At 38.2% G+C, this 13,467-nt stretch overlaps 2 protein-coding genes across 3 annotated transcripts; one reads left to right on the forward strand and one right to left on the reverse strand.

The window, feature by feature from the left end:
* Positions 1 to 789: 789 nt before the first annotated feature.
* LOC122652449 (dof zinc finger protein DOF1.5-like) lies at positions 790 to 1,464 on the forward strand. The gene is made up of 2 exons (XM_043846189.1): positions 790 to 865; positions 919 to 1,464. Exon 2 carries the CDS (start codon positions 924 to 926, stop codon positions 1,401 to 1,403), a length of 480 nt encoding a protein of 159 aa, XP_043702124.1. The 5' UTR covers positions 790 to 865; positions 919 to 923; the 3' UTR covers positions 1,404 to 1,464.
* A 1,879-nt stretch (positions 1,465 to 3,343) lies between these two features.
* Positions 3,344 to 13,420, reverse strand: LOC122651979 (protein CONSERVED ONLY IN THE GREEN LINEAGE 160, chloroplastic). 2 transcript variants are annotated; one of them, XM_043845584.1, is made up of 9 exons: positions 13,014 to 13,420; positions 12,848 to 12,891; positions 12,672 to 12,768; positions 12,475 to 12,570; positions 12,168 to 12,248; positions 11,963 to 12,054; positions 9,115 to 9,207; positions 3,999 to 4,067; positions 3,344 to 3,741 (listed from the first exon to the last, which is right to left on the reverse strand). In XM_043845584.1, exons 1-9 carry the CDS (start codon positions 13,326 to 13,328, stop codon positions 3,594 to 3,596), a joined length of 1,035 nt encoding a protein of 344 aa, XP_043701519.1. In that variant the 5' UTR covers positions 13,329 to 13,420; the 3' UTR covers positions 3,344 to 3,593. The 2 variants fall into 2 exon arrangements, with proteins under 2 accessions (XP_043701519.1, XP_043701518.1); XM_043845583.1 differs by having other exon boundaries at positions 12,848 to 12,897.
* Between the last annotated feature and the right edge of the window lie 47 nt (positions 13,421 to 13,467).

A 13,467-nucleotide genomic window follows, 5' to 3' on the forward strand; every position in this document is an offset into this window, starting at 1 on the left:
GATTAGCATTCCCTTGAATCTTTATTGTTCAATAAATATCATTTGCCAAATTCTCACCAATTTTCATAATTAATTCTCCTTGATGAGCCCTTTTGGTGATCATATTGATAGAATATTACAAGCAATAAAAAATTCAATAGGAAGTTTGTCACTAGGGTAGGCTATGATGTGGGGAATAATCAACTCTCTCTCTCTCTCTTTTAATTTTAAGTTACAAAGGTATTCTGCCACATCAAAAACGCCAAAGAATAGCTTGCACATAAGAGAATGTGATGGGCTATGAAGTGGGGAATCAAGACTAAAAAACTTTGTGCATCCATCAAATGCTAAAGAAGTCCTATAAGTTCAGTTCTGATGTCTACATTTGGATAAGATCGCATAAGGCCTATATATATATATCTACCCTATACTCTTATCAGTTAGAGGGAAATGAAAGAAATGTACCAGTAGAAGACTCTAATAAGAGATTCTTTAATTCCATCTCTTTATGCTTTCATCCACTTTCTCTACATTATTTAACTAGCCCACCAATCAGGTTGAGGGACCCACATAAAGAAAAAACCTATTGCCATGTCAGATGTAATATGCTGACATGGACTAAAAGTTCAACATCAGCTTTTTTTACTTAATTGGCCTTTGGTATTTTTTTATGATATAAGCTGGTGGTTCTGGCTTCTGTCATCACAACTCTCATTTTCTCATAGAGACCTTTTGACATGGGTTGTTTGCTCCTATATATACTACCACTTTCATAACTCTTTCCTTAAAGAATTTTTTTTGAGTTGTCCTTTTTACTAACAAGCTTTTCTAGTTTCTAGTTTCTAGTTTCTACTTATACATCTCTTCTCTCACTCTCTATTTCTCTATTTCTCTGTTTCTCTGTTTCTCTGTTTCTGTGTTTCCTTTGATCAAATCGATCTAGGATGGCAAACACAGACAATATTAGCCAAGATGCACCAGGGTTCAAGCTTTTTGGCACAACAATTCCATTGCAGGGGAGACAAGTAAGAGAGGAGAGTTCTAAGACAGTGGACACAATGGAGAGAAGGCCAGAGAAGATCATTCCATGCCCAAGGTGCAAAAGCATGGAGACCAAGTTCTGTTACTTCAATAACTACAACGTTAACCAACCTCGGCACTTCTGTAAGGGATGTCAGAGATACTGGACAGCCGGCGGGACACTTCGAAACGTACCCATCGGAGCTGGACGGCGGAAAACCAAGCCATCATATGAAGGGTCAACTGGATTTTTCGAGAATTGCTTGTTTGATGCACCAGCAGTGAATCAGTTTGAATTGGAAGGAGTGGTGGAGCAGTGGCGGTTGGCCACCACTAGAGGTGGTTCCCAACAGATTTTTCCGGCAAAGCGGCGGAGCAACAGCTCAGCTGGTCAAATATGTTGAATTTCTTTGTTTCTGTATATTGCTCCAAAGCTAATTGAAATATTTGCTATTGGGTGTATATTATATACAGGCCTCTCTATATTATTAGTCATTTACTATTATTAACCTTCTCACTTCTCAGTTCTGTCCACCATGAAATATCCAATTCAATTAATGGTAGTAAATCATGGTTTCCGTTTTAAAAAAACAAATGGTGGGTAGAGGGGGCTAAGGATGTCAATTGGTTCGATTTCAGTTTGATTTTGGTTTGGTTCAAGATATGACTCGAGGAAAGTGGAAATCAAAACTGAATAGGAGTTTATTTTCCAAACCAGAAACAAACCGACTTGGTTTGGTTTTAATTATGTTCAAGATCTAACCTGTGGAAACTGAAATAGGAGCCCATTTTTCAAACCAGAACAAAATCCTCTCGGTTTGATTTTGTTTAGTTTTTATCTGATTTGTATTCGTTTTGGGCTTTATTTTAGATGTTTGGGACCGATTTTTTACATTTTTACATCATCAACAACAAAAATCTCTTATTTGTTTGGACCAACTTTTTACATCATCAACAACAAAAAAATCTCTTATTTGGTAGGATCATAATCCACCAAACTTTTTTCAAACATTAAAAAAGTATAGAACTTTTTATCTACATTGATTAAAGCATCAAAAGACCTATAGATAACTCAGTTAGATTTGAATCAATTGTTTCAGCCCAGAAACCGATTCAAGAAAAGATTATAGATTTTTTTAAAACCAAAACCGAACCGATTTGTTTCAATTCGGTTTGATCCCATTTTAAACAGCCGATTTCGATTCTGGTCCTAATTTGACACCCTTAAGTTGAGGAAAAGGGGGGGGGGGGGGATGAGGATGGATAATCTCTATATCTTGATAAACATCAACATGATCAAATCTCTTGGCTCAAATTAAGAATATCAAATCAAAGTCGGTCTTCAGGATAACAAGAAGGTTGATTAACATATATGGGTCTTGGAGCATAGGGTAAGCTTCATCATTTATTAATCTCAACTGATCTACATTCTTTGTGCTAAACAAATATTTCATTGACTTGTCGAATCTAAACCATCTGCGGAAAATCTGTTGCAAATTCAGTATTTTACTAGTAATTAAGAAACTTCTGGCTTTTTCAGGATGGTTGCATTATTTAATCTTTCTGTCCTTTCTACTTTTCCTTCCCCTTTTTCTTTTGTTTCTTTTGGCAAAAGCCATTTGGGGACTGCTTCCTTTCACCAATCGATCATAACTTTTTAAAAACTCTCCCAAAGTCCTAGCAGAGATGATAAATGAATGAAATACAAAGCTTATAAGCAGAAGACTGAACACAATAATATGGATTTGATTAGTGGGCTTGTGCTCGTGTTTTTAGGGTCAACCAAGTAAAATATGTGAAAATGCAATTATGAAGAATTATAAGCTTATCATGTTTATGTTACTTTTAAAGTGCCAGATTAAGTAGCAGCGGCAACCCATCCAATTGAATGACCAACTTGATGCAGAGGTGCACTAATTTATGTAGCCATTTCAGTTTGAAATAAGCTTCTTCCCCCTCTTTATCATATTTTAGTCCTTCAATTGTACTTAACTCAGATTTATCATTAATAAGAAATTTAAAATGGGAAGATTTCCGTATCCGCCGACAAATATAAAATATTGAAGAAACCTATCAATCATCAATGATTGTGATAAATGGGTTTGTATAATAGAGCTTCCTTCTGGATTGTTGAGCATTCCAGATCAATTCACCTGATTCAACCTTTCTGGATTAATCAAAACAAGTCTCCTGAGATTTTATCTTCTTGCAGAGATGTGGATCCAGAAAAAAATATCCACAAAGTCAAATATGACAAACTAATTTAAGGAAAAAAAAGAAGAAGTAATTTAGTCATTGCTAGGTGTGATCTTGATCACATATAAAATATCTGTCCATGTTAGAATGGGGTAAAATGATATCTGTATTTGTTTCCTCAAGATCAAATTCCAATTCCTTCCAATAACAAAGCATAATCTTGGTGGTCAACACCAGAAATGTTAATAGTTACCATGTATTTCACATTACCAAGTTTATGGCAAACCGGAGACACCATTACTCTTCAGTTCTTACAGTGTGGGAAAATGACAATCTAGAATTACTATGACTAGCTTTTCAAGCTGCATTCCATAGTAGTCTGGAAAATAAATGTAGTCTCAGACTTGGGTCTTCTTTTCAACTATTGTCAAGGGCCTCAAGGCCTCCTCAATAGCTTGAATAAAAGTAGCAATCTTGTATGTAAAAAATCCCACAAGCATTGGTATCAAATCTAGGTGCATCAACCCATATTCTGGCACGAGGAGGCTGCAAGAATTTTCAGACAATCAGGAATAAAAAAGGGGGGGGGGGGGGGATTCAACTGATCATCATCAAAATAACAAAAGCAAGAATAACAATCTAAATATGGAGTCAATAAGGTAGATATGAGGTAGATGAACACAAAGTGAACAACTTTGTAACAGTGATGCTTCATCACAGATTTCATACCCAATCACAACATCCACCTTGCCATAACGAACCCAGTGTTGTACAGTTTAAGAGTATGCAAGTACTTCACTTACCCATTCCACCGGTTATAGATCATGACCAGTGCCACAGGAACCAATAGTCTTGGCTGTGCAATTGCTCCCCTGCACATGAACTTTTGTCAGTACACCCTAAGTTTCACAATGAAACTAAGGAATTTGGCATGCTAATTTGAAAGAAAATGAGTACAATGACAAAACTCTAGTGTTTCTGACGAGGTTATGGAAGAGAGAAATAGGTGAATGGATGTACATGTACAGCAGATTACCCATGTCAGTCATGGACCACTTTGCTAAACTCTAAATCGGTCATGACCTCTCTGATGCTCAATAGGTAACACATTGTACATAAATTCCTCTTCAGTAGGCAACAGGGCACACATGGTTGACTTATTTCTTTATTAATTTTTTACAGTTCTTCAGACAGTACATTATGGCAGTCAAATTGTGTGCCTCAGGATTTCGCAAAAGTTAGACAAACAATACGTAGACCTACAAGTCTCTAGATAAAATCTCCAAAATCAAATTGGGTCCAAAGTAGGTATAGATAAATAAAAGATTATTTCAAGCGGTTTTTATTTCAAATAAGAACATGAAATAATTAAAAAATAAGCTTCCACAAATGTGAAAGTTGGGTGTGTGCAATTCTATGATTACTGTTACCACTTCAACTCAAGTACCCCACTCTATGGGCTACCTGACATATCTGGTTGGAAGCAACAGGCCTTAGGGACATCTTTAGGCATCTATTCCTTATGTTTATTTAGAACAAAATCATTCTGCTATTGATGGAATCAATAGCAGGGCCTTCCTGAATTCGGACCAATTAGTATCCCATTCTCATAAAATGCTGTTGATGGCAACTTTAATTCCCAGAATCAGCTCCCAAAATGCTTAAACTTTGCTCTTCAGTTTCCCCCAATTGATGGGCATTACCAAACACTCAAAAAATTAAACCTAAAAGCTTCATTGAGGGGTAAAGCTTCTGCCCCCCAAAAGAAAATTCTAACCTGTATTTGCCCTTAAGGAATAAAATCCTTTGGTTAAATTAAATGGGGAAGGTGGATGTGACTTGGCCGAGTTTCCTTCCAAGGCACTTGGGCATGATTTTCTGCCATGTGGCAGGTCGATTGAGGACCCAAATTCCACTGGGAGGTAGAGCCCACCTTCCCCTGCAAATGCGTCAAGTTTGGGACCAAATAAAATCCTGGCATCTGTTGAAATCAAGAGGACAATTTAGTTAAAGGCCACTCATGGTCAGATGACCCGAGACCGTTGAAGAGGAGAAAAAATGGAAGCCGTGCAATACATGGTGGGTCATCCAATTGAATTAGGGCCTGAAATTTGACACTTGACCAATACAGAGCCTCCTCTACCCATTGAACAGTTTGGATTGCCCCACTTGACATGCCACATGTTAGAAGGCAGGGGCCCAAGTTGCCTTCTCCATCTACACGGTCATTTTTTCTGACTAAAAAGAGAAGTGGAAAAGAAGGAAAAATAAAGGATAGGAAAGAAAGAAACAAAGATTGTAAGGGAGAGAAAAAAACGCAGGAACTCTTCAAATAGAGAACTAAGAAACCTTTTCAAGATAACATAATATATTGACACCGAGAAAATATTTATTCTGTCAGTAAGGCCAGCATGAAAATTGTTTACCTCCGCGAATCAGGGGTAAGGTTGAGTACATTATGACCCTCCCCAGACCCCGCAGTGGCAGGGGCCAAGTCAACTGGGTACACCCTTTTTTAAGGCCAGCATGAAAACTGTTTACTTGATCAGTATGTGTTAACATCTCAAAATAAGAAATTTCAAACAAATGCACCTGATTTTTTTCTCTTTTTAAGGATATGCACTCGAATTTGTGAGAATGATACTATGCTCAATCCTTGTAAGATCTATGAAAAGAACTTTACAGCATGTGGGGAAGAAGATCTATCAAGCAAAGCAATCATTCAAACTGTCTAGCTGGAAAACATGAAATTAGGAACTGACCACATGGGAATATTCTGTTGAAAACTCAATGAAAAGGAAGGTAACTTTCTCTTAGCTGTGAACCCGTTCTCAACCGTAAGTTTCGCACTCCACGAGTGGATTAGTTGAGTGACTAGACTTAGAACTCTTTAAGATATCAATCACTAAACTAAACAAATAAAATAAGAGAAGAAAAGTTCACAGAAGGTTGGAAAGTAGTACACCTGGTTCACCAGGTTCTCAAATCGGGTATTGAACCGTCTCTCCCTCCTGCTGCAACCTTTGCCTCTATCTCTACTTCTGGATCTCAAACTCAAACAAATGCCTAGGTGCCTGGCTTGACTTGGATTAATTTGAGTCTTCCCTTGGGAAATCAGCCTTAAGAGTCATTAGTCTAAATCTAGAGCAAACTGAACATTAAACCATGTTTCTTCCCCTCAATGTGAAGAAAAAATGTCGATCTTGCATAAAGAGAGCCTAAATAGGATTTCTTTGATTATGAAGCAAAGAACTTTGTATCAAGAAAATCACTAAAAGGGGGAAATAAAAAAGGCAATGTTAAATTTTACCTTTTGTCAAACTCATAGATAAGGCTTTGTTGTTGTTGTCGACCTCATAGAAGACAATCCTATCTCATACTTCTTTCAGCATTCCAATTGCAGGAGCATGCACAATGAGAAAACTACCCTAAAAGATCATATTTTGGATGCTTAAGTGTTCTTAAGAGATCCGATTTCTCAATCCTAATATTACAGTTTCTGGTCATTGAACATACAAATGATAGAACTGATATTTTAGCAACAGATGTTACAAGTAATGATGCCACTCAAAATGAAAATGAACATTAAGATAGAAAATAGAGAAGAATTCTATTACAACTGAAGAACCAAGTACAGTATAAAAAGGGTCAGAGAGTACCACTTAACTCAAGGGTCAGAACCATTTAACGTTGGGGTCTCTTGGGGACTCACTCACCCAAGTGTGGGACTCTCTCACCACAAGAGGACTCAAACTCACAATGGGGTTACAAAAGCACAACCAAAGGTAAGAAGTAGACATCAATCACTAACTCCTTTTAAAACTAAATTACAAATATATAAAGAGGAGGGAGAGAGAGACGTTGGAGGGGGAAAGATTTTGAGGAGAGACGTTGAGAGGCTTGGGGAAGTGATGGGGCATTAAATGCCCATTATGACTACATCATGGAAGCTCCAAAATGAGATCCATATCTTGTCAGATACTTGTAGTATCAATGTAAATTTCATGTTTGATACTAAACATTTCCATGTCCTTGCCGTATTAGTTACCATAGTCAGCAACTTAAAAACATATAGAGGATTTTGTCTTCTATAGATCTAACGGATTGGTTGACAAACAGTGGGCCATTTGGTTATGATTCTTAACGTAAGGTTTTTCTTAGATGCTTTCTTTTTAAAATACAAGAGCAATATTAGATTTCCACATGATGTAGTTTACAATTGGATCTCAAAGTGCATAAGCATCCACCCTAATGCATACTTATATGTTATATTACTTTATCAGATATGCAAGTCATCATTGAATATTTTTAACCCTTATAATCTTATACAACACGAAAATTCTAAAGCATATGTATAGAAATTAATTGTTTTTAAGCAACACTTTTAAGTCTCATTTCAGTTTACATATCTTATACTTAATGTATAGATTGAACTTGAGAGTATAACCCCCCCCCCCAAGGAGCTTGACGATTCACAGTTAAAAGCATAATCTAACATAGCTGTCATGTGAAAAAGTGACAGAAGGTGGTTGCTACGCACCTAGGTGAGGCCAAGGCGAGTGCCTTATTTGAGGAAATGTACCCATTCTGTGTGCTGATTCTTGTTCCAAGATGTGTTTTGTTATTATTTTTGTTCTTTTTATCCTCTTCTTTTCCGCTTCATTCCCTTTTCTCCTCCTTCTTTACCCTCTTCCCCTCCCCTCCCCCCTCCTTATTTTCCCCATTTTTGGTTGATGAAGCAACAGGTCCCTTTATCCTCTGCTAGGCTCCCTGATGTTTCGTACTATATCCTAAATCTCAAATACCTTGGTTTATGAAGCTTTAAGGTTTTTTTAGGTTTCCACAAATCCAGTGGAGTTCTACTTTATTTTCCTTTCATGTTCATCTAACATCACTTGTCTCAACTTTAGAGAGGATCCCTGTGATATTTCACCCATTTGTTCCTTGCTCACACTTTGTGCTTAAGTTGTATCAAATATATAGCAAATAAAAGTCCCCTCAAAAGAAATCTGCATCTGACTCAGACTACAGTTTGTTTACGTACTTCAATAACTAGTCTGTAATGAGTACCCTCACAAACAACATGTATGGATAAGCCAACAGGGTTGCCAATAATAATCTCAGGTTACTCATGTTCACAACCATCTCATGGTTCATGAGCCTTAGAATGAAACAAATGCAATGCTTTAGTTTCCTTTCATGTTCACCTAACATCACTTGTCTCAACTTTAGAGAGGATCCCTGTGATATTTCACCCATTTGTTCCTTGCTCACACTTTGTGCTTAAGTTGTATCAAATATATAGCAAATAAAAGTCCCCTCAAAAGAAATCTGCATCTGACTCAGACTACAGTTTGTTTACATACTTCAATAACTAGTCTGTAATGAGTACCCTCACAAACAACATGTATGGATAAGCCAACAGTGTTGCCAATAATAATCTCAGGTTACTCATGTTCACAACCATCTCATGGTTCATGTGCCTTAGAATGAAACAAATGCAATGCTATATTTTGCATATAAAAAGGACCATGGCCCGGCATGAGTTTTACTTTTGGCAGAGTGCAGGGAGGGTGGACTGGAGTATGTCTTATTCTTCAGCATCTTTGTGCATGAAATGGCCACCCTCAAACTTGAACGTACACCTTCAGGCTGGAAATTCAAGCCTTTACCTTTGAACCAAGTGATAGCCACTGCACTGTGCATTTAATTGATGATATTTAAATTTTAACAGTACAACGTGTATAGCCAGAACCTTGAGACAAAGTAAAACCTTTTTGCTGGGTGGGGCAGCAAAGAGCCAATGCAAAGCTATAACTGAAATGATTGAATTCCACCTGTTGTTGTTTCACTGTTCCAAACACTTGGACTGTATAAGATATTTAACATCTAAGAGTACAGGATTCATGCAATGCTTACTTGATAACCCCCTTGGCTCCATCTGCCATAGAGTCAATACTGCTCCCAAGCATGCGTATATAGACCAAAGAACCAAGCAGTCCTGCACTAAAGCTGAAGACAGCACAACAGAAGTAATGCAAAATGCTTTGAGTGGGAATATTATTGCTATAAATGCACATAAAAATATCTCAAAACGTTGTTATGAGAGTCTGACACTTTCAACAATTTAGCATAACTCAAATCTGATGAATATTACTTCAATTTTAGAGAAAATGAGTTCTGCTTTAGTTTCTAATGGATAATGATGGTTTCTAAGTGTACACTTCAGTACAAAAGTAAAATAAAACTATGGATTGGCGTGTCTCATCCTAGGGGTGGAAAGCAGAATCTGTTGGATGGATGACAAAAATCACAAATGGACCTCTGTCTAAGAAAGTTGGTTAAACCAACCATGACGTTCACACACCATATATTTAAGGGAAAATTACATCTACCTCCCCTGTACTTTGCCCTAATTACACGTTCCTCCCCTTGATTTTCCCACCTTTTATACGATTCCCTTGTAGTTTCTGAAAGTTTACTAAGACCTCCCCTGCCGTTAACATTTGTCTGTTAAGTGCTGACATGTCGTAGTTAGTTTTTTATAATGCCCAAACTAACCCTAGGTCATTGTGAGATGACTCATTTACCCTTGTGATAAAAAACGAAAATAAGATGGGAGAATGACTTGCCATTTCTTTATCTCCCAACTTCATCTTCAACCTCTGAACCGTTTCTACCAAAAAAAACCTCTGAACCGTGAAAACGCCCGCGATATGCCCCCTACTATTGCCTCGAGTCTTATGCTCTGCGGCTAGAGAAGAAAGGCGCGGAGAACACACACATGCAGTTGTTCTTAATTACTTCTTCTTCTTCTAATATCAATTGGTTGTCTCTAGTCATCCTCTGTGTTGCTTAATTTCTTCTTCTTCTTCTTCTTCTTCTGCTATCGAAACCCATTCCCACCTTCAGGCCCCAATTTCACCAACTTCTCTTCATTCCAGACGGTTCTCTTTATTTTGCACACCTCTCTCTTCAAGGAGTTCTTGGAGAACACACTTTAACTTTGCTACTCTGTTTTGTTCTCCTCTGTAATTCTCCATTGACGCACACAGATTTTCTCGGTTTTTCATATCAAGACGAGAACTCAATCTTCAAGTCTTTGCTTTCTTCTGTTCTGAATCCGACCCCAATTGATGGGTTGTTTCTGAACCGAGAATTTCTCTCCTGATTGCTCTTCCTCGCATGAGAAGAAATGTAAAGAGATTGCCTTGAACTGTAATTCTGGTCCACGGTCGCTTGAATCGCTTCAATTGGGTTCAAACCCATTAAACTCTGCTGATTCTCTTCAACTGATTCTATTTCCGATAAGAACTGCTATTTCTCTGTAATTCTTCCACCTGGGTAGATTTTCTGTTTATCAGTTCGAATCCCTTATAATTTTCTTCGGAGGTGTTTCTGTTTCAAATTCGTGATCTTCACATTTCACACTCGCTGAGAACCTCTGTTTTTCCTAATGTCGGAGACCATATTAGTAAAATTCGGTGATTCTTCAGTTTTAGAATGTTTGGGTTCGATTTGATGCCCATTTGCTTGAATTTTGAAATCCAAGAGATGGGAAAGACTTGAGAGAGCAAGGAGGGGCGAGAGGATGCAGAGTGGTAGTTGTTGCTGTTGTTGATAATGGATTTCTTTCTTCCCCATTTCATCTTTTGGTGATGAAAGAAGTAATCTTTCTTCTTCTTCAATGTAGTTAGCAGGAAGAGAAGGATGAAGGAGAGAGGGAGAGAGAGAGAAATGGAACCGAAGAAGATGAATTGAATGATGAGAGGTAGCAGTTAGGGAGACAGTTAGGCTGTTATGGAAGACGTGGGTGGGCCTTAAGAGTCCGAGGAGGAGGAGGCGGCAGCGGCAGTGGTGGCGGTGGAGAAGGAGGCACGCGGAGGAGGAAGAAAGAGTGTTTTGGTGAGATGAGAAGGGTGTCTTGTATCACTTGGGTTTTTGAACAAGGGTATATGCTTTTCAAACAACTACCAAACACCCGCCACCATGGAAACAGGGCGGCACCATATATTTAAAGGAAAATGCAACTACAGCTCAATGATCTGTATTTTTTGACTTTAACACATTATAGCATAGCCTAGAGTATGAAACTTGAGGGCTTAGATGTTGGTTTCTAAAATAGATGAGCCAAAAAAGAAAGAAAAAAACAAACCTTTCATACATCCCCCCAAAAAAAACAAATATTTTTCAAACCTATTATGCTTCTGGCATATGAGATATGAACCAACTGAACCTTTTGAGTACAGTTTAAGTAAAAGTCAGAATATAGAATGAAAGAACAAACCAAATGAATCCAGTGGTTAAAATAAGATGATGAAAAATTGAACCCCAATATAAAATTTCACTAAATCCAAAATGTCATTTTTATCAGAAGTTCTCAGTTACAACTAACAAGCAGTCAAGTCCCAAGTTGATAGGGGAAGAACAATTCTGGTCACTATTTCTTAAACTTTCTTGTTATTGTGAATAAATAGAGGAAATTCTGAAATTGTTGAGGATTCAATCATATTTTCCACAAGACTATAAAGTAAAGCCCTCAACAAAGAACCAATTAGCTCCTCATATCCCATTAGAGTGCCAAAATATGAAACTAAATTTGAAAGAGAGAGAGAGAAAGAGAATGCGCTAAACTGCAGCTAACACAGAGCAAAGAAGGGGAAACATTTGCTAGACTGTAAGGAATTATTTTTTTCAAGGGAGAGAAAAACACTATTTGATTTCCAAACAAATCCTCTCTATTAAATTAGGCTCATCTAATACCCACCTAGCCGTAACTTCTGGAGAATAAGAAAAATACGTCGATACTACTCCAACGCCACCTATACCCAAAGTAAGGATTTGCAACTTCTTCTTCAACTGCAAAAGCAATTACTAGAAATATAAAGGACATTGCTAACTCAATGAATTTACAACACTGAAATCATTAGTATGACAAGCTGCTACGATGGAACTGGACACAGAAATAATACCTTGAAATACTGTTCCCTTGACTGAGCAGCTATCACTTTTGGGTCTCCTCGAGGGCGCCTCAGCTCACGAAACATCACCTCCTACATTTTGGAACTAATTCAGAATGCTGAAAAAGAGGATACTGGTTGTCTTGCCAAGGGTAAGAGTAAGAAGACAGATTCTCAGATATATAAACAAGTCAGAGTTCATGAGATTGAATGGGCAAAATTGAGAAGTGACCTAGTAAAATCAGTACGTAAGAAATGGGCACAACAATAGCAATTGGCGAAAATGAAGGTATTAAACATAAGAAAGATGGTGACTTACACTGCCTCCTGTTGCAGCCTTACTTGCCCTATCCCACTTTTCTTGCTCACGTCTGGTCGGAGCCAATCTCCACCTGGGTGAAGCACTGCCATTGCTCTGAAAAACATCTCCTTCCACCATATTGTAAGTGCACAAAACTCCACGAGAGATTAAACAATCAGAACCTGTACTTTAAAACTCGGAACCTTTCTTCTTACTTGAGCTACCGAAAGGCCTTGTCTTGCAGCCTCAACTTGCTTTTGTAAAACATGCTTGGAAGGCGCTGCAAGTTCTTTGCTCAGATCAATATCAACACTGCACCGCGCAATTACGCAATCAGAAAGACAGGGAAAAGACAACAAAAGGTACACCGAAATCAGAACATTAAACCAACCTGTCAAGGCTCATAGCTCTGTTAAGGCTTAGAAAACCAGAGGACTCTTCCTATCATCACAATTAATGAGCTAAGTATCAGTCATTTTAAACTACTCAAACTGAAGAAATCTAGATGAATAAGTAGAAGGATAAGCCCTAAGTTGGTTCCAAAGATAATGGAGAACCTGGGCAGGAGTGGATTGAAGCGAGGACGAGTCCGGCTCATCAAACAGTCTCTTCATTCGACCCATGAACTCTTTGTTCCAGATAAAATCATCCGATTCGAGAGGGTCTTCGTCGTCGCCTCCCCAATACTTGCGGAGCTTCGTTGTCGTCGGTGGACCTCCGTACTCACCCGGAGAAACTCCAGTCGACCACTTGAGAGGCTTTTTCTTGGGGAGGACCACTCGGGTCTGTTTAGGGTTTGGTGGAGGTGCTGTTGAGTCTTGAGGGATAGGAGTCGCTGCAGAATTCACGCAGAGATAGTTGAGAACTGCCATTGTTGACGAGGAGGAGCAGCTTTCTAGTGTTGCTTAGTTTCTCTCTCACTCAATCACGAAGAATAGTATATCTGTGGAGCTTTACTCAACTTCCACAGCTTCGGAGCTTAGTGGTGACTGTTGATGAAATAAATATCTC

This window comes from Telopea speciosissima, chromosome 2 (assembly GCF_018873765.1).
Source record: "Telopea speciosissima isolate NSW1024214 ecotype Mountain lineage chromosome 2, Tspe_v1, whole genome shotgun sequence".
Taxonomy (NCBI): domain Eukaryota; kingdom Viridiplantae; phylum Streptophyta; class Magnoliopsida; order Proteales; family Proteaceae; genus Telopea; species Telopea speciosissima.

What these genes read in the sequence shown, in the direction of transcription:
- LOC122651979 (XM_043845583.1), bottom strand. Translation starts at nt 13,328, where the DNA reads ATGGCAGTTCTCAACTATCTCTGCGTGAATTCTGCAGCGACTCCTATC. An exon ending in AGGCTGCAACAGGAGGCAGT is followed by an intron (nt 12,249 to 12,474) that starts GTAAGTCACCAT and finishes TCCAAAATGTAG; the next exon opens with GAGGTGATGTTTCGTGAGCT. An exon ending in ATCTATAACCGGTGGAATGG is followed by an intron (nt 3,742 to 3,998) that starts GTAAGTGAAGTA and finishes AAATTCTTGCAG; the next exon opens with CCTCCTCGTGCCAGAATATG.
- LOC122652449 (XM_043846189.1), top strand. Translation starts at nt 924, where the DNA reads ATGGCAAACACAGACAATATTAGCCAAGATGCACCAGGGTTCAAGCTT.